Source organism: Oryctolagus cuniculus, chromosome 9 (assembly GCF_964237555.1).
Source record: "Oryctolagus cuniculus chromosome 9, mOryCun1.1, whole genome shotgun sequence".
Taxonomy (NCBI): domain Eukaryota; kingdom Metazoa; phylum Chordata; class Mammalia; order Lagomorpha; family Leporidae; genus Oryctolagus; species Oryctolagus cuniculus.
In genome coordinates this window covers 123,574,391-123,593,081 of record NC_091440.1, presented here as the reverse complement: position 1 = coordinate 123,593,081, position 18,691 = coordinate 123,574,391, and the positions used below count along the sequence as shown (strand labels likewise).

Below are 18,691 nucleotides of genomic sequence, written 5' to 3'. Positions count from 1 at the left end.
CTCAGTAAAATTAAATACCTTTTATTACCATTTACCTTTTCTCCACTTGCTATAATCGTGTTCCAGGGTCAAGTTTTTAAAACTTTACACCCCTGTCTGGCTGGTGCCACAGCTCACTGGGCTAATCCTCCACCTGTGGCACCGGCACCCCGGGTTCTAGTCCCGGTCGGGGCACTGGATTCTGTCCTGGTTGCTCCTCTTCCAGTCCAGCTCTCTGCTGTGGCCCGGGAAGGCAGTGGAGGATGGCCCAGGTGCTTAGGCCCTGCACCCGCATGGGAGACCACGAGGAGGCACCTGGCTCTTGGCTTCGGATCAGCGCAGCACGCCGGCCGTAGTGGCCATTTTGGGGGTGAACCAACGGAAGGAAGACCTTTCTCTCTAAGAAAAAAAAAAAAAAAACAAACTTTACAGCCCTTTGAAACCTTTGCAAATGTACCACTTTCCCCTCCTTTATACTTCCTGGATATCCTGTACCCCTTGAGAATATAACACAAGCTGTTTCTTCTATCGCATTACCAATTAATTGACAGTAGAAACATCGTTTTTATAGCTCCTTGCAATCGCTGGATGTTTCAGTTCAGTTCTGGGAAAATCTCCTTGATTCATTCTCTCTCTCTCCCTCTCTCTCTCTCTCTCTCTCTCTCTCACACACACACACACACATACACACGCACACACCTCTATTGGGATATAATCCATACACCTTACTGCTGACTCATCTGGTTTTCACTATATTCAGAGTGGTGTATTCCTCACCATACTCAGCTTGAGAACATTGTCACTGCCTCCAAAGAAACCCCGTACATCCTTTAGCTGGACATACATAAAGAAACCCCGTACATCCTTTAGCTGGACATACATAAAGAAACCCCGTACATCCTTTAGCTAGACATACATAAAGAAACCCCGTACATCCTTTTGCTGTTAGCTGCTCCCCAACCCTTCTGTGCTCCTAAGCCCAGGCAACCACTGGTCTCCTTTCTATCCCAGTGGCTTTGATTGGGATCAAAATATATAGCCTTTTGTGACTGATGTTTTGAAGATTCACGTGATAGCATCTATCAGTGCATCATTGCTTTTCATAAAAGAAAAATACCCATTATATGGATGTACCCTAGACTGTTTATCCTTCCACCCATTGATGGAAATGGGGTGTTTCCGCTTTGAGCGATTATGAAAAATGCAGCTATGAACATCCATGCACAGGTCTTTTTATTTCTCTTGGGTGTGAACCTAGGAGTGGCATAGGCTAGCTCCATGTTTAATGTTTTGCGGAACTGTCAAACCATTTGCTGAAGAGTATCGACAAAAGGCAAAGAACTGGTTATAGTGTTAAATGGGGCGACCAAGTTCAGCTGCATTAAGGAGGTAAGGGTTCTGCTGAACTAGAAGGTGAAGAGTCAGAAAGTATCAGGTAGAGTTTGGCGACCAGCAGGACAACCAGTGCAGAGGCCCTGAATCAGCAATCTGTGTCCAGGGAACAGCAGTGGGGCAGTGTGGTTGCATGGAGCCAGCAAAGAAGGGGATGAGATTTGTGTGGCTAGGAAGCCACAAAAGAGTTAAATACTGCATGTAACACCCTTTTGCTAACAAGTGTATTCATTGATTATGTGAAACACAAACTTAGCTGGGCATTCTGTATTCCATCTGGCAGTAGTACTTGTAAGTCATTCTAAGAACTTGACCTATACCCTAAGCTGAGGATGCATTGCAGGGGAGAGACCTCATCACATCTCGGTGGCTGCTTTGTTGAGATGGGATGAGTAGGGTGACAGTGGAGACAGAGGGGTGGGGGGCACTTGCAGGTGATAATGGCTCAGGACACGGAGGCAGTGAGAAGTGGTCAGATTTAGGACAGATTTTGGGTGCCAGAGGCCTTTCAGTGTGGATTGGATGTGATGTGGGAGAGCCAGAGAAGATTCAAGGATGACTCCTAGGCTTTTGGCTTGAAGAACTGGCAGACTGGAGTCGCCACAGAACCAGAAGAGGAGGCCTGTGGGTGGAGCAGGCTTGGGGAAGAGGATAGTTTATTTGGGGCATGTGGAGCTGATGATAGGTCAAATAAGATGAGGCACACAACCATCGGCCAGCTGAACTTTATGGTATTTTCCATAAAGACATCCAATAATGGGAGTTAAAAGGTCACCCCTTTATTAAGCACATATTTTTTAAATTTATTCTGCTTTGAACCTTATTCTTTGAAGGGTCTTCTCCAGACCTGAATGCCCTTTTAAAACATTCTCAGGGAAAGAGTAGCCAGGATTAAAATTCAGTGTCCTGGTTTCTTCTCCAACATCTGAACTGCAAGGCTACGTTGCATCCCAGCCTCCCGTTTCACTTGGCCATCGAATTCTTGTTTCCAGAGAGGTTTCTCTTCATCTCTGCTCATTCCCTTTCATCCACTCTTCAGCACTGAGGGCAAAGCATCTTCTCCACCATTCGTCTCTGCAGTATCTTTCCAGAGGCTGAAAATGTGCCTTGGAAGCTGCAAAGACCCTCCTCTTCCCGAAATGCTTGGGCCAGAGCAGCCTGGAAGACTGGAGCAGAGTGAGAGACCCCAGTGCCTGCGGTGCATACGTTACACTGATGACAAGTGGTTTTGAAGAGCTGGCTCTCTCATCTGTCTTCCGTAACCCTCGCGCTGGAGAAAATGATTTCTCTGTTCTGTCATGATTGCCAAGTAGGCTTTTTCTTGTACAGTCATTTTTACCTTTTTTCTTAGACTTGTGGTCCAGTTTAATTGGACAGTTTTGATATGGCTATATTTTAAATTACCTATGCATTTTACATCTATAATACGGCTGTAAATTTCCAAGGATCCTAGAGAGAAGAATAAATGTGTGTTGGGAAGGAATTTATAAACTGTGGCCTTTTATTTTCCTGGGGTCTTGTGTACCAGCTTATTCTTAATTACAACATTTTAAATTAGCACACTCCCACAGAAAGCATTTTTTTCACAATAGTGATTATGTTGTGTCTTTGTGCTAAGTAGTAAGTGCTGATTAAATGGCAAGTTACGTATTCTGTGTTTCCTGTGTTTTGCAGGACTCGAGAGGGACAAGTTTGACAATAAAACTGTCTCATTTGAGGAGCACATTAAGTCCGAACACAACATGTGGCACTACCTGTACTTCATCGTCCTGGTGAAGGTCAAAGACCCGACAGAGTACACGGGACCTGAGAGTTACGTGGCCCAGATGATCGTGGTGAGTCCCAGGGTTTCCGCCTGCACGGGGTCGCATTCGGCTGCTTTCACCTACCCTACCTACCCGCCTCCTAAAACGTAAAACTTGTATTTGTCAGTTTTTGGTAACTTTTTTAAAAGAAATCTTTTCTGCTTTCAAAAAAAAAAAAAGTTGAGAGAGTCAGAGACAGAGATAGACTGACTGATAGGCAGTGTTGCCTCTGTAAATGCCTGCAACAGCTGAGGCCAGGCCAGTTGAAGCCAGGATCTGGGAATTCAGTACAGGGTCCCATGTGAGTGACAGGGAGCCAAGAACTTGAGCCATCATCTGCTGCCTCCTAGGGTGTGCAGTATCAGGGAGCTGCAATCAGGAGTGGAACTGGGGAGCCGGCGCTGTGGCTCAGTGGGATTAAAGCCCCAGCCTGCAGCACCAGCATCCCTTATGGGCACCAGTTCAAGTCCCGCCTGCTCCTCTTCCGAGGGTTGGGTTCATGCAACCCATGTAGGAGAACTGGATTGAGCTCCTGACTCCCAAGCTGCTATTGCAGACATCTGGGGAGTGTACCCAGCAAGCGAGAGCTTTCTCTTTCTCTGTCTCCAAATTACACTTTTGCTTTAATTAAAAACAAACAAGAGAATAACAGAGGGAGGTTCTCTGTGATTCAGCGTTCCTTCTGTCTTACAGACATTTAAATAACTTTAATGCATCCTGATACACATTTAGTGAGTATCATTGTATCCAGTTTAAATTCTGGTATTCCTATAATAAACATAGGTACATATAGAATTTTTTTCTTGAAAATATTGTGTTTGCTACCTGGGAAAGAGACCTTGGAGGACTCGTGATCCTCCTACGTGCTTGGTCCTCGGGGTGACACTGGTAAGCATGGCTGCACAGCCTTCCCCAGGAGTTCAGCATGTGCTTGGGAAAGCCCACTCCAGTGCAGGGGACATCCAGTGAACAAGTGCAGAGAGTAGCATGTTAACAAGGAGAAGCTGATGTAATAACCATTTCCCTTGCCTGTCAGTGTCTGTGGGTCGCAGGAGAGCTACATGTAAACTGAATTTTTATACCTCATTGTTTTTCATGCCTTTTTTTACTACTGTTATAAGTTGTTTTTTCTGCATTCTTCTATCAACAGTGGACAGGACCTAATCCTGTTTCTCTCTCTCCACTTTTGCCTTACTGCCTTCTCCCTTCTAAATCAGGAAAGAGGTAACCATTTTAAGGAGATGCATTCTGCGTCAGCATTTGTACATTTCTGATCCCCTGTGCTTTGCTCCTGCTGCAGATGTGAAGGGCGCCATTGGAAGAGTTGACTCTGCATCACTCTGTGTTGTCAACATTTGAGTAGATTTGAGCAGTATCTGGTCGGCTCCTATTGGTCACTTGAACTAAAAGATTTCAGAGACTAGGAGTCTGATGCATTCCCCCTTCAAAAAGGAAGTTGGGGTTAGTAAGAGAGGGGGGAAATAACAAACAAAACGTGTGTGTGTGCTTCCGAAAGTTCCTGGAAGAAGAGAATTAAAAGATAATGTGAATTTTCCATGAACTTTTTGAAGTCCTGTTGTAGACTCTGCCAAGTTCCCCAAGAATAGTCCACGTGAGACTCCGCGAAGGCTGGAGTGTGACATCCACCTGGAAGGGAGTAGGGGGCATTGTGTGTGGGTGTGTGTGGGAGGAGAGGGTGAAACACAGCAGACAGCAGAGGATTTGTGCAGAGGAGTCTGCTGTGTAAGGCTGAGTTCCCCTAAGAGGGAACAGTTGGAACAAATGCATTAATGGGGCACTCATGGGGTGGGGTCAGTTGTCCAGTGTCATTGGTACAGTCACTTATAAAGGAGCTGGGAGAGACAGGACATGGAGAACCGACTGGACTTCCAGTTAACAAATGGAAGCATTTGGACGTATTTCCTCAGTAAGGGGGAGCTATTGGAGGTCGTGTCAGAGAGCACCTAGGACAGTGGTCGGGCCGTGGTGTGTGGCGCGCTTGGCCAGGGCAAAGGTGAAGTCAGAGATGCTGATGGGCCAGAGAGGAGATTAAGGGGAGAGCATGGGGAGGAGTAGGAGAGATGGATGCCAGAGCCTACAGGCCTCCTCGCTGGGAGAAAGCGGTGTGTGTGTTCAGCAAAATGCCCTTGTTAGGAGGAGAAGCTGTCAGAACAGGAGTTGTGGTTCTGAAGGGAGACTGGGGGCCAGCAGCTGGGACCTGAGAACAGAGTGGTGGCACTGCCATTTATTTGCTGGGTGGTTGTGGGGTATCGGAGTGAGTCTTGGGTGTCAGCGGTGTGTCTTGGATGTCATGGCTGTGCCCTGGAAGCTGCCTCAGCCCCCGCCTCCTCCCCAGAGTGAAGAAGCTGCTGCATCCCTCGTGAGCGGTATGAGCCCAGTGAGCTGCTGCGTGCAAGTACTTGGTGATGGCGGAGGGACTTGGCCAGTGACAGTCTCACCAGGACTTGCACAGAGACTGTCCACGGGAGCCATCAGATTAGGGGAGCTGGGAGGAGGGAGAATGTGTAAAGAGAGAAGAGAAAGTCCAAAGCAGAGCCTGGGGGATCCCCCATTTAGATAACGAAGGACAAATAAAGTAAGCAGAAAAGAGGAAATAGAGGAGGCACAAGGAGGACCAGGAAGTGCAGTGAGTCAGAGCTGAGAGGAGCTGTCGTTGCCAGAGTCCAGCAGCCTCAGCTGCTGCATAGAGGCCGGGAGCAAGGGCCAGGCCAGCGCCTGTGGGTTCTGTGACGCCACGGTCACCGAGCGCCTCCTCCGGAAGAGGGCTGCCGTGACGACGTCCACCGCCTTCCACGTTCACGTTGTGTCATGCGCTTGTACTCGAGTGTCTGAGTACCCAGGACGTCTCCATTCTCATCCGGGCAGTGCACTTGCTGGAGGACAGACTCTGTTCCCGCGTGTTCACGGCCAGGAGAAGGAAGGGCAGTGATAGGCTAGGTGTGCTGGAAGCAGAAGGGTGTTTGCATGGAAGATTGTTCATGTATGTAAGTGGCCTTTGAAAATCTAAAGATCTGTAGCTGATAAGCCCAGATCAGAAAATCTGTTCACTCCAGACTCTATGGAGATGACATCCTTGTAGTCCTGATCCTTCTAGAGAGAGAGGTTGAGGAACACAGAAAGTTGAAGCCCATTAGCAGTTCATTTCAAAGATGACGTGTGCGTGCGTGCGTGCGTGTGTGTGTGTGTGTCTTTCTCCATGCCAGACGTAACTACTCTTAACAGTGTGGTAGGAAACCTTCCAGACATTTCCCCACCACTCTTATTTTGCTCCTTGAAAGTAGGTTTCTTCGGGTGGGGGCGGGGGCGGGCACCGTGGCACAGGAAGATAAACCACTGCCTGGGGTGTCCACAGCCCATAGAGGAGCACCAGCTCTCATCCCCACTGCTCCACTTCTCATCCAGTTTGCTGCTGATACTCCTGGGAAGGTGATGGCTGATGGTCCAAGTACACCTGGGAGACCCAGGTGGATTTCCTGGCTGCTGGCTTCAGCCTGGCCTAACCCTAACTGTTGCAGGCATTTGGGAAGTGACCCACCAAATGGGAAATCTCTCACTGTCTCTGTCTCTCTCCCTCCCTCCCTCTCTGTCACTCTGCCTTTCAAATAAACAAATAAATCTTTTATTTTTTATTTTTTTGATAGGCAGAGTTAGACAGTGAGAGAGACAGAGAGAAAGGTCTTCCTTTTTCCGTTGGTTCACCCCTCAGTGGCTGCTGCGGCCGGCAGGCTGCGGCCGGCGCATCGCGCTGATCCGAAACCAGGAGCCAGGTGTTTCTACTGGTCTCCCATGCGGGTGCAGGGCCCAAGCACTTGGGCCATCCTCCACTGCACTCTCGGGCCACAGCAGAGAGCTAGACTGGAAGAGGAGCAACCGGGAGAGAATCCGGTGCCCCGACCGGGACTAGAACCCGGTGTGCTGGCGCTGCAAGGCGGAGGATTAGCCTGGTGAGCTGCGGCGGCGGCCTGAATAAATCTTTTTTTCAAGTAGGTTTATCTGGGGCAGGCATTTGGCCTAGGAGTTAGCAAGTTTGATCCCCAGCTCTGGCTCCGGACTCCAGCTTCCTGTCAGTGCAGAGCCTGGGAGACAGCAGAGATGGCTCGAGTGATTTTGCTTCTGCCATCCACTTAGGAGACCTCAGCTGCATTCTGGCTTCTGGCTTTGCCCTTACCTACTCCCATCAAGGTCAAGCTATTGTGGAATAAACCAGCAGATGGGAGTGTGTGCTCGTGTGCTCCCCTGCCCCCCAACTTTGTCTCTCAAATAAGTGTCTTAAAATTGTTTTAAAAATGTATTTTCTAAGTTAATTTAGATATTTATTTTTCAACAGGGCTTTGGAGGAAGTTTAAAATTCATAAATGGTGTAGCTTTTACCCGTAAGGGTCAATGCAGAAGCAAATGAGGAAGGTCCTCATAATTGTTTACAAAATAACTCGTCTGAATTCTGCCCCACTGTTTAAGAAAGTCTGCCTTGCACCCTGGTGCCCTCAGAAAATGTCTCTACCTTTTGGTGAAATGGGAAAAATCAGGCTAGAGCAGGTTTAGGGGATATTTCTCCCTCTGGTTATGCTTTCTCTTCCAGTGCTTTATGCTTTTATCACCATATCAATAAAGAACGTTTATGCTGAGATCCTTTAAAAACATCGTCAATAAAGCCATATATTGTTTCCAAGAGTTAGAATCTTAGGAACCCTGTTTGTGCCTCTGCATCCATCCAGTGGTAGATTCAGGAGTCTGGAGTTTCAGCTGAAACATAAAAACTTCTTGCCCCTGCCTTCCAAGTCTAGACCGTGCGGTTTAAACAGCCAGTGCCTGAATATTGAATTACAGAGAGCACCTGTGGGATGTGGTCAGGGGAGATGTGAGTACATCAAGGCGTTTGGGGAATGTATCTTCTTGTGACAAGCAAGCGCTCGCTTTTGATAAGAACATTGTGCTGGGATCAGGAACAGAAAATGAGAAGGGGAAGGGGAAGGAAGGACCATCAGGGAAAGTAAAAATAATGAAAGCGAATCCAGTAAACTGGAGGAGCGGGTAGAGAGGACAAATCCTCCGGCAGTAGCAGTGGCTTCGGGCGTCACCAAGCCCCTTCGCTTCTCCCATTATCCAAACGATGGTGATCGAGGGGAACACAAAAAATTGACATCATTAGAAAAGAAAACGTCCAAGGCTTTTAGATGCTTCTCTGACGTTTTGGGGACATTTTCGGGTGTTCAGCGTTCATTTGCTGAGCTATGTTAGGGATCTCTGGGGGATACTTACTACTCATTTGATGGACAGTGAGAGCCATGTTGGAGCAGGTGCCTTGCATGTCTGATGGCCTGGGCTGCTCCTGGGACCCCACTGGTCACTGTCCCCCCTGTGACCAGAGATTTGGGGGACCACTTCCTCTCTTTACTGCATCCCACTGTTAAGCATTTCTGCTTTTTAAAATCTTGACTAACAACTGTTTCCTGACATCACAGTGATGCCAGGAAGACCATTTAAGTCATATTTCGGTTAACATGAGAATTGTCTCCACACAACAGATAATTGCAAGCTTCCTGATGATCACAAGCAGGTCTGAGGTAGCTCTCCGTTCTGCACAGCACCAGGGCTGGTAATATCTGTAATATGCCTGAAACGCAATTCCACAGACCTTGTGCTGTGGCCTGAAACACTGGTAGCTGTGCTGCTGGTTTGATGGCTAAGAATAAATAAAAAATCCTCTCTTCCCCCCAGGAAACTCAAAACATTATGGAATGAATAAATAAAAGATCCAGTGAAATAATAAATCAGTGTTTTTTTTTCTGAACTTTCTAGTAGTTGGACGTCATTTACAGATAGACGGACCAAAATAGCTGCCGAGATTGGAACACGAATTTCCCGTTAGCCAAATGCTGTCTTTGTGCCTCTTTTAAAATCAGAAGGCATATAATCTGCAGGGAGGCTGATGTCAGCTGATCCAGCCGGAATGGGTGCAGTGTTTGAAATGGGGTGGCTGACTTGAAAGACAGGCGCTGTAACCCCTATGTGGTCCTTCTCACTGCACCTGTCCAGCCAGCGCCTCCCCACCCCTGGGATAGGCCCTACAGCGCTCTCCCAGCACGGGGCAGGGGCCACTGGGTGCATTGGTGAGTTGTTCAGCCCAGCTTGCCTTAGCAATGAGTCTTTCCTTTTAATAGGCTGTTAAGACCTCTGAAAGAGGGCTCATCCTTTCCATGTGCTAGAAATGAAATACAGTCACCCATTACTTCAGCTGCGTAAAGGGGGAACAGAGCTAACAGTTTTCCAGATGTTGTTCTCTGAGTCTCGAATTCAAAACCAGTCGTGTTTTGTTGAGCTGTGTTTTGGGGCAGTGACCGTGGAAGGAGAAGATTTTTGTGCTCATAAAAAAACACAGAGGCTGCTTTGATTTATGTGCACCCCACCCACCTTAGCCCCACCTGCCAACTTAATTTCTGCATTATTGTTGTGTGTCATAATTGTGAAATTATGTGTTCTGATTCTATTATTTCTAATTTACACTAATTGCGTAATTGGATCTAATGAAGCCAATTATATAACTGCTCAAGTTTTAACTCAAACCTATTTTAAAGGCTTCAGAGCTTAATAAGACACTTTTCAAAGTGTTTACATTTCAAGGCGAGCCAAAGAGGGTCTTTGCAGCTGAGAACATGCAATTAAGTAATCGGCGTTCACGTTCAAGGGGCTGCTCCGCCGTTTCCCGCTGCTAGGCAAGATAGGTGTCCTTAGTTGAAGGGGGTCCTGTTCCGTTCTCCGCCCTGCGTTTCACTCTCAGTGTGGGTTCTGCCCTCTGCATTATTCTCATTTCCTATTTCGTATTCACATGTAAGACCCATGAATTACCACGGCTTTTGCACGCATGTTCAAGTGTTTCTCATTCTCTTTTTAGCCTGTTAGACCTCAGTCCTGGAAGTGAGGATAAAAGGATTTGACCAAATACTGGCTACATGGTTTTCATGCGTGTAAGTGGGATGAGGACGCCTGGAGGAAGAGGCTCTGAAGTCCTCAGTGATCTACTGGATTCCTGCAGACTGGATCTGTGGTGATCTGGTGATCGTCTGCAGAGTTCAAGAAGCCGAACATAGCATTTTTAAAAATTTATTTGCATGCATTTCATAAATACAGCTTAGGAACATAGTAATTCTTCCCACCATACCTGCCCTCCCACCCACACTCCTACCTTGCTTCCTCTTTCCTCTCCTATTCCCAGTCTTGTTTTTTATTAAGATCTATTTTCACTTAACTTTATACACAGAAAATTAACTCTATTCTAGGTAAAGAGTTCAGCACTTTGTATGAGGAAGGAAAAGAAAAGAGAGAAAAACAAAATAAACATAAAAATAAAAAAAATTTAAAAAACAAGAACAAAAACTGTTCTTCGACAGTCCAGACAAGGGCTATCAAAGTCATTGCACCTCAATGGTAATGTCGCTTTTTTAGGAGTGAGAGTTAGAGGGAAGAGGAAGGGGGCGGGAGTGTGGGTGGGAGGGAAGAACCAGCGTGACCCTAGAGCTGTAATTGTGAAATGTGTGTCACACAGCATTTGTTTTCTCGTCGGTGTTTAAGGAGAAGCTCGGTATAAAGGAATAAACCTTAGACCTGAGAATCTGCTGCTGGAGTTCTTAGAGTTTCCAAGATTGCTCACCTTATTATCCTTCTGCTCCTCAGCGTATCCCTTGATAAAACATGCATCATGTACAGTTTCGGGTCACAGAGTAGACGCTGGCTGAACTGGGCCAGGACCTTGAAGGCCTCTTGCAGAGCCAGGCTTTAGGCCTTCGCTTGCTGGGTCAGGGGACGGAGACACGGTGGGGGTCTCACAGGGTGACTGGGCAGATAAGACTGCAGGAGCATAGGGCAAGGGGTCATTTGGAGGACTTGGGTCAGTAGGTAATTTGGCACCCAGGAAATTCTACACTTGCCCCAACCGTCCCTCTGCATGCCAGCTCTGTATTTGGCCTGGATGTGACCACATTTTCCTTGCAGAGTTGTGTTAAGGACTCGGTACATCTTGCACACCAGCACCGCTGCCACTCGTGTGACCGACCTTGGGTCAGAGCTGACTGTGTGCCTAGTGCTGTGCCTGATCTCTTTCAAAGCCGCCTGATAACCTTGGGGACAGATGCTGTTATTATGATCCCATTCTACACATGGAGGAACTGAGGCTAAGAGACTATTGGGAACTTGCTCCCAGTGGCTCCCCTGTGCAGAAGGGTGGTGTGTCCATAACTTACCCGGCACATGCATGTGGCCAGTAGATGTTTGTTAGTTTTGCATCCTGCAAAATGCATAAAGCCAGAAGCTGCAGGTCCATTGAGAACTGACAAGGCCAGCTGTAACCAGCACTCTACGCAGTGCACATGGGCTTACAGAAGGACTGAAAACTGAGTCCATAGGGAGGGAGGAGGCCTGGCTAGGAGACAGGAAGTCAGATGACAAACTTACAATGGCAGGAAGGCCTGAGCGGAATTCAAATAGGAAAACAAGAACTCGTTCAGAACTGGTTGGCAACTGTGCGCTTCCTACAAGGATTAGAAGTATTCCAATCACAGTCCTCACAACCGCAGGCAAGAAGGGGCTGTGGCATGTTTCACGTGCACTTGCTGGGGTCTGCTGTGCCAGAGACCCTGATAAGAACAAGAATAAAGTGCCGTCACGGCCCTCACTGAGCCACAGTGTCACGGCAAGGATGGTGACAGCAGCAGCTGTGCTGCCACTCGGAATCCTGGTGAGTGACAGAACGCGCTCAGCAGCTCTGGGCAACCAGAAGAGTCTTGCCGTGAATCCCACATCTGTACGTCTGCTCTAAAACCCTTCTGTGCTGCTTTGTGCAAGATCCGAACTTCGAAATGTTTTTAGACCGACATTTAATCATTGCATGTAACTGCGCATATTTTGAGGGTACCGCCTGATATTTCCATACATGTATATAACAGGTGTTGAGCACATCTAGGTAAATAGCATGTTCCCCAGGTCAGAGCCTTTTCACTTGCTTGCTGACAGTGTGCCTTGGGTCTTCCCTGATGCCCCCTCCCCGTTCCAGTTACTTTATGCCCTGTCACCCCTTCTTTTTTTATTTTTTATTTATTTTTTATTTTTTTGACAGGCAGAGTGGACAGTAAGAGAGAGAGAGAGACAGAGAGAAAGGTCTTCCTTTTGCTGTTGGTTCACCCTCCAATGGCTGCTGCGGCCGGTGCGCTGCAGCCAGCGCACCGTGCTGATCCGAAGCCAGGAGCCAGGTGCTTCTCCTGGTCTCCCATGCAGGTGCAGGGCCCAAGCACTTGGGCCATCCTCCACTGCCCTCCCAGGCCACAGCAGAGAGCTGGCCTGGAAGAGGGGCAACCGGGACAGAATCTGGCGCCCCGACCGGGACTAGAACCCAGTGTGTCGGCGCTGCAGGACGGAGGATTAGCCTAGTGAGCCGCGGCACCGGCCGATCACCCCTTCTTTTCTTTAGCATTTATGTTCATCTCAACTTGTGTTGTTTTTCTCTTACCGTTGTTTATTCTTCACCCTTCACCGTTGCAACATGACTCCACGGGGGCCCTTACTCCGCTGCTTTGCTCTCTGCCGTCTTCCCCCACCTACCCTGTGCCCAGCACGTGGCAGGCACTCAGCAAGGTGCTGCAGGCACAGTGGGGGCAGGACAGCTGTTTCTGGCTGCAGACACCAGGCGCACTTGTGCAGACTCCCAGGAGGGCTGAGTCTTAGGACCCAGGAGGATTTGACGGAAGGGACGGAGGGCAATATGGTCCAGGCAGAAGGTATATCATGAGGGGAACATGTGACCCAAAGAAAGGGAAGGAAGAATGGGATATATGTTACAGCTTTTGTGTGCTGTCTTTAATTATACCCATTTCAGGTAAACTGAGGCCCAGAGAAATATGTCACTCATCCAGGGTGCTCAGTATGAAAGTACTAGATCCAGGGCCCAGACACAGATTCTTCTGGAACCAGTGCCCGTGACTTTGCCTTCACCTGTGCCTTCTCTTGGTGAAGAACTGGGTGGAGCCTGAGTTGTCAGAGAGGCTCCTCTGCCGTTCCTAGGGATTAGAATGCCGGTCTCTGCACTGTGTGGCAGCGCACGGTTCAATGCAGACTAGGAAGTTAGGTTGCATCTGGTAAAGGTTTGTTCATTCAGCAAGCACAGGCTGAGTCCGACCGTGTACCAGGCCCTGGGCTAGGCCCATGTGTTCAAAGGTGGGGTGGATGGGGCGCAGATGCCTGCATCGCATATCACAGCGCTGGGATTTGAGTCCTGGTTGCAGGCTTGATTCTGGCTTCCTGCTAATGCACATCTTGGGAGGCAACAGCTGACAGCTCACATCCTTGGGCCCCTGCCACCTGCCTGGGGGATCCAGGTGGAATGCTAGGCTCCTGGCTCCAGCCTGGCCAATCCTGGCTGCTATAGGCATTTGGGGAATGATTCAGCAGAGGGAAGACCTCTCTCACTCTTGGCTTTCTCTCTGTCTCTGCTTTTCAAATAAAGTGAAAATCTATTTTTAAAAAATTGTAATGTTGAGGTAGATAGTTTATGTTCTCTTGGGAAACTTTGGTGAAATAAAGGAGACAAAGAAATAAAATGAAGGAGTGGTGACAGCCCAGGCCGTGTTGGAGGGCCTGTGGAGGCAGGGCTTCCTGGAGGCCATTCTCGGTGCTGGGGGTGAGCCAGCTAAATGCAGCTGCAGCAGGTAGAGGGGGCAGAGGGTTAAGTCTGGAGAAAGAGTAAGGAGGTGTAGGGTACAGGCTGTTAAACTAGCAACCAAAAGCCAGATCACAAAGGCCTCGCGCGCTGGGAAGCTTTCGGGCCTGACAGCGGAGGTGGTCAGTGAAAGAGGCAGGGTCTTCGGCTTTAGAGAGGTGGTCCCCAGCAGTGCAAGAAATGGACTCAAGGGCACCATCCCAGCGGGGGGCAGCGGGGAACAGAACCATTCGGTTGATCCGCAGTAATAATGAGAACCAACACTCAGGAAAAGCCACTGGGAGCTGAAATCGGAAGAAATGATGGATATGAAAAATCAAGGCAGAGGTTTTCGTGAAGACTAGGGGAGGCAGTTTTGATTTCTGGCCTCAGACAGCGCAGTTAGGGCTGCAGGAGGTGAGCAGTGAGGAAGTGGTCAGAGCTCCACAGGAGTCAGCCGAGACAGTCTTATCTCAGTTTGGCTTCTAGAGTCCAAGTACCGGCATACCTCGCACACGTTGTGGGTTCTTTTCCAGACCACAGTTAATGAAGGCTCTCATTTAAAGGGAGAAACACAACTCTCTGGTTCTCCAGTGCCCACGCCAGTGATTGTTACGTTACTCTGCTGTAGCCTCGTACATGTGCAATAGCATTGTGTCTGCACAGCGTACACAGCTTGATTAAAATACTTTATTGCTAAAAATGCTAACGATCCTCTAAGCCTTCAGCAGGTCCTAGTCTCTGCTGGTGGAGGATCTTGCTTCCATTTAATGTCTGTTGACTGGTCTGGGTGGTGGGTGCTGAAGGTTGAGTGGCTGTGAAAATTTCTTAAAGTAAGGCAACAGTGGATTCACGCCTCCCTTCACAAAACGTTTCTCTAGCATGCCATGCGGTTTGACAGCATTTTATCCACAGAATTGCTTTCAAAACTGGAGTTCATGCTCTTAAGTGTTGCTGCTGCTGTATCACCCAGGTTAACGGAACATCCTAGATCCTTTGTTGTCATTTCAGCAGTGTCCACGGCTTCTTCACCAGCAGTGGATTCCATCTCCGGAAACCACTTTCTCTGTTCATCCACAAGAAGCAATTCTTCACCCACTCAACTTTGATCATGAAATTGCAGCACATAAGTCACATTCTCGGGCCCTGCTTCCCATTCTAGTTCGCTTGCTGTTTCTACCATATCTCTAGTGGCTTCCTCCCCTGAGATCTTTGAACTGCCCCCAGTCATCCAGGAGGGTGCGAATCGATTTCTTCCAAACTTCCGTTAATGCTGATACTTTAACCTCCTGCTATGAAGCATAGAATGTGCAGTGAACGCATCTAGCATGGGAAATCTTTTCCGTAAGATTTTCGGTTCGCTTCGCTCATGTCCATGAGAGGAATCATTATCTACAGCAGCTATAGCCTTGCAGAATATATTTCTTACATAACAAGATTTGAAAGTCAAAATCTCACCTTGATCTGTGGGCTGCAGAATGCATGTTGTGTTAGCAGGCATGGAAACAACACTGATCTCATTGTACATCTCTTACAGAGTTCAGAGGAGACCAGGTGCATTGTCAGTGAGCAGTAATACTTTGAAAAGAATCTTTTTTTTTCTGAGCAGTAGGTCTTGACAGTGGGCTAAAAATATGCAGTCAACCATGTTGTGAGCAGATGTGCTGCCACCCAGGTTTGTGGCTCCGTTTATAGAGCACAGGCAGAGTGGATTTCGGATCGTTCCAAAGGGCCCTCACACTCTGAGAATGGCAGATGAGGCAGGGCTTGGCTCAGAGTCCAGCAGCATCAGCCCCTAACGAGAGAGCCTGCCTGTGCTGTGGAGCCAGGCACTGACTTCTCCTCTCCAGCTATGAAAGTCTCTTCCCCTGGAAGGCTGCGGAGCCACCTTCATCAGTGATCTCAGCTGCATCTCCCGAGAGCCTGAGGCAGCTTCCTCGGCCGCACCTGCTGCGTCACCTTGCCCTTCTGGGTCTCGGAGCCGGCTTCTCTCCTTGAGCCCCATGAACCTCCCTCGGCTAGCTCACTGTCCTTTTGCAGCCGCTTCTCCTCTCTCTGCCTTCATAGAATTGAAGGGAGGTGGGGCCTCCCTCTGAATTAGGGTTCACTCTAAGGCAATGTTGTGACTGGTTTGATCTTCTGTCTGGCCCACTAGGGCTTTCTCCACATCAGCAGTAAGGCTGTTCACCTTCTTATCATTTGTGTGTTCACTGGAGAAGCACTGTTCATGGCCTTTAAGAACCTGCCCTTTGCATTTACAAGTTGGCTAATTGGTACAGGAGGCCTGGCTTTTGCCCTGCCCTGGCTTTCAGCAAGCCTTCCTCACTAAGCTTGATCATTTCTAGCCTTTGATTGAAGTGACAGCCATGCAACTTTTCCTTTCACTCAAGTACTTACAGACCGTTATAAGGTTATTAACTGGGCCGTTTTCAATATTGTTGTGTTCAAGAAGTAGGAAGACCCCTGGAGTGGAACAGAAGCTGGGAAACGCACACAGTACTTAAGTTCTCTCTCATATTCTCATATAGGTGTGCTTCATGGCTCCCCAACACTGTCACAGTAGTAACACCAAAGATCACTGATCCCAGATCACCCTAACAGATGCAATAACGTGTTTGTGCAGATTTCCCAAAGGCGACACAGAGACACTAAGTGAGCTGCCTCCTGGGAAAATGACACCTGTAGACCTTCTCAATGCAAGGTTGCCACAAATCTTCAATTTGTGAAAGCAGATAAAACACAACACAGTGAAATGAGGTCTGCCTGGACATAGGCCCAGTAAGAAGCTGAGTCCATGGGCCTAGAGTTCAGATGAGAGATCTGAAACGGACAGTCCATTAGAAAAGATAAAATCAATGCCAAGATGTTAGTTCCTTTTATTCCCTAGAGTACTCCAGGAGCACAGAACAGTGTCTGCTATACACAAGGGTACTTTTAAAAGCTCATAGGAGTACAAATTATGAAAAATACTAAGCATAGGTTTCAATTTTTTTACAACAAAACGAACTTTTAATTCCATTTTCCGTGAGCTCTTTGAAGGTACCTTGTGGTCAGAGAGGTTTGTTAAATGATCATAACGAGATTCGTAAGTCACAGGAGTGCATTTGACAGTCGGAAGCAGAGACTGGAGCAAGGCTGCCTGACAGAGTCTGTAGAGCCGGCCACCCAGAGGAATACCCCTTGGGCTGAGACAGGCACTGTGCTGTAATTGTTATCTTAACATAATAAAGAATAGTAGTGATAGTTACGCCAAGTGTTTGCTCCCCCAGATTCTACTCATCAAAAAGCAAAGCCAGAGAGGAGAAAAGCAATTTCACTGGAGTTCTCTGAGAGCCAATTTGGACCTTTCATTAACCAGTGAACCTAAAAGAGGTTGGGTCAGTCCGGCCATCTCATGACCCAACATTGATGAATACATTTTAGCGTGGAAGTACACTGTGAGCCCAGATGTTTAGCAAGAATGACTTGGATGTGTTCAGTATTAAGAAACCTCATCGAAATGGTGGCCATCCTGTCATTTATTTTAAACTTATTACAGGCGTGTTCACATCTCTGATTCTCATAATCTTAATAAAAAATTTCTTCCTGCTGTGCCGAAGAAGATTCTTGTTTCCCAGTTCTAGTCATTACCGTAAGATCTTGTTCATTTCTCAGTTGGCTTTTTGGAATAATAATGTCCACATTGTTAGGGCTGAGACGTTTTACTCAGAAACTCTGGCTTTCTTCCAGAGAGTAACAGATGCCATCAGAATCTAAGTTGTGGGAATGAAAATGTATCCTGTAAAGCCACCCGGCTCCTGCCTGGTGGTGTCTAATAGTCTAGCAAAGCCCAGGCCTTTCGGTGAGTAATTCGTTCGGGTGGTGAGGAAGCAGGAAGACTACTCTCCGGTTAAGTGAGGTTATCAGGCAAAGCTCATTTCCACAGGACTTTTGGACTAACGTTATCTAAGGGAACCCCTGAAAAGATAATTGCTGAATTATATAAAAGTGATTCAGCACTTGCATCGCAGAGATTGGTCATGTAATGGTGTTGTTAGTGGAGCCTGCTGCTTTCATGGGATTCAGAGATCCAAATGTTCCAGAATAATGGCACCGGGGGTGAGTCCCTCGGCCCTGCGCTGTGTCTCCTCACCTGTAGGTGGGCTAAGACGCCGCTCGACTGGGATCCCTGTGTGCCACGTCTGCCCTGTGCCTGATGGTTACTGCTCCACGCGCGGTTCATCCTTCCATTCCTGCTGAATTGGCTGAGTAAAGTCATGTGGCTACGTGAAAATACTACTTCGCAGATTGCAAGTTTTCTTAACCCATTTGGTGTTCAGACGCTTGACTGACCTGCGTGGTGTTCCCTTGACGGTTAGGCAGTGGCCACCTTCCATGTGTGCTCTGCGTGCCTACCACTCGGACGTCCCAGCTCCTGGGAAGGGGACCGAGGAGACCAGGACAGGGAGGGCCTGTCGTGGAGTGTCCTGTTCAGAGCCGAGGGCAGACCCTAAACAAGGTGCCATGGTCTGACATGTTAGGAAGAAGGTTGCGCAGGGGAGCCTCCCCAGACTCAACCCTATTTGGCATTTGGTCCTTGGTAAAGTCAGAAGGCAGGAGCTCACTTAAATATGTGGCCTGCTGGAACCACCGAATCCGTCTGAGTGTTATAAGGGATTTGAGGACGCGCCCTGACCACAAAGAGGGAGGTGCCATGCATCTGGTGTGCCCCTGGGAGGACCTGGTGCCAATACTGACTCACAACACAGGTTATCAGTGGGCACGTTCCTGTAGGTTTCATGCATCTTCATCTGGGTGCTAAGGGGACAAG

At 48.1% G+C, this 18,691-nt stretch overlaps 1 protein-coding gene across 2 annotated transcripts in view; it reads left to right on the top strand.

Moving 5' to 3' along the window:
* Positions 1 to 18,691, top strand: part of ITPR2 (inositol 1,4,5-trisphosphate receptor type 2) — a 536,947-nt gene that overhangs the window by 481,937 nt on the left and 36,319 nt on the right. For both annotated transcript variants that reach the window (XM_051850872.2, XM_051850873.2), the window contains one exon: positions 3,046 to 3,206. In XM_051850872.2, coding sequence (XP_051706832.1) covers positions 3,046 to 3,206 — 161 coding nt within the window. The remainder of the gene's footprint in view (positions 1 to 3,045; positions 3,207 to 18,691) is intronic.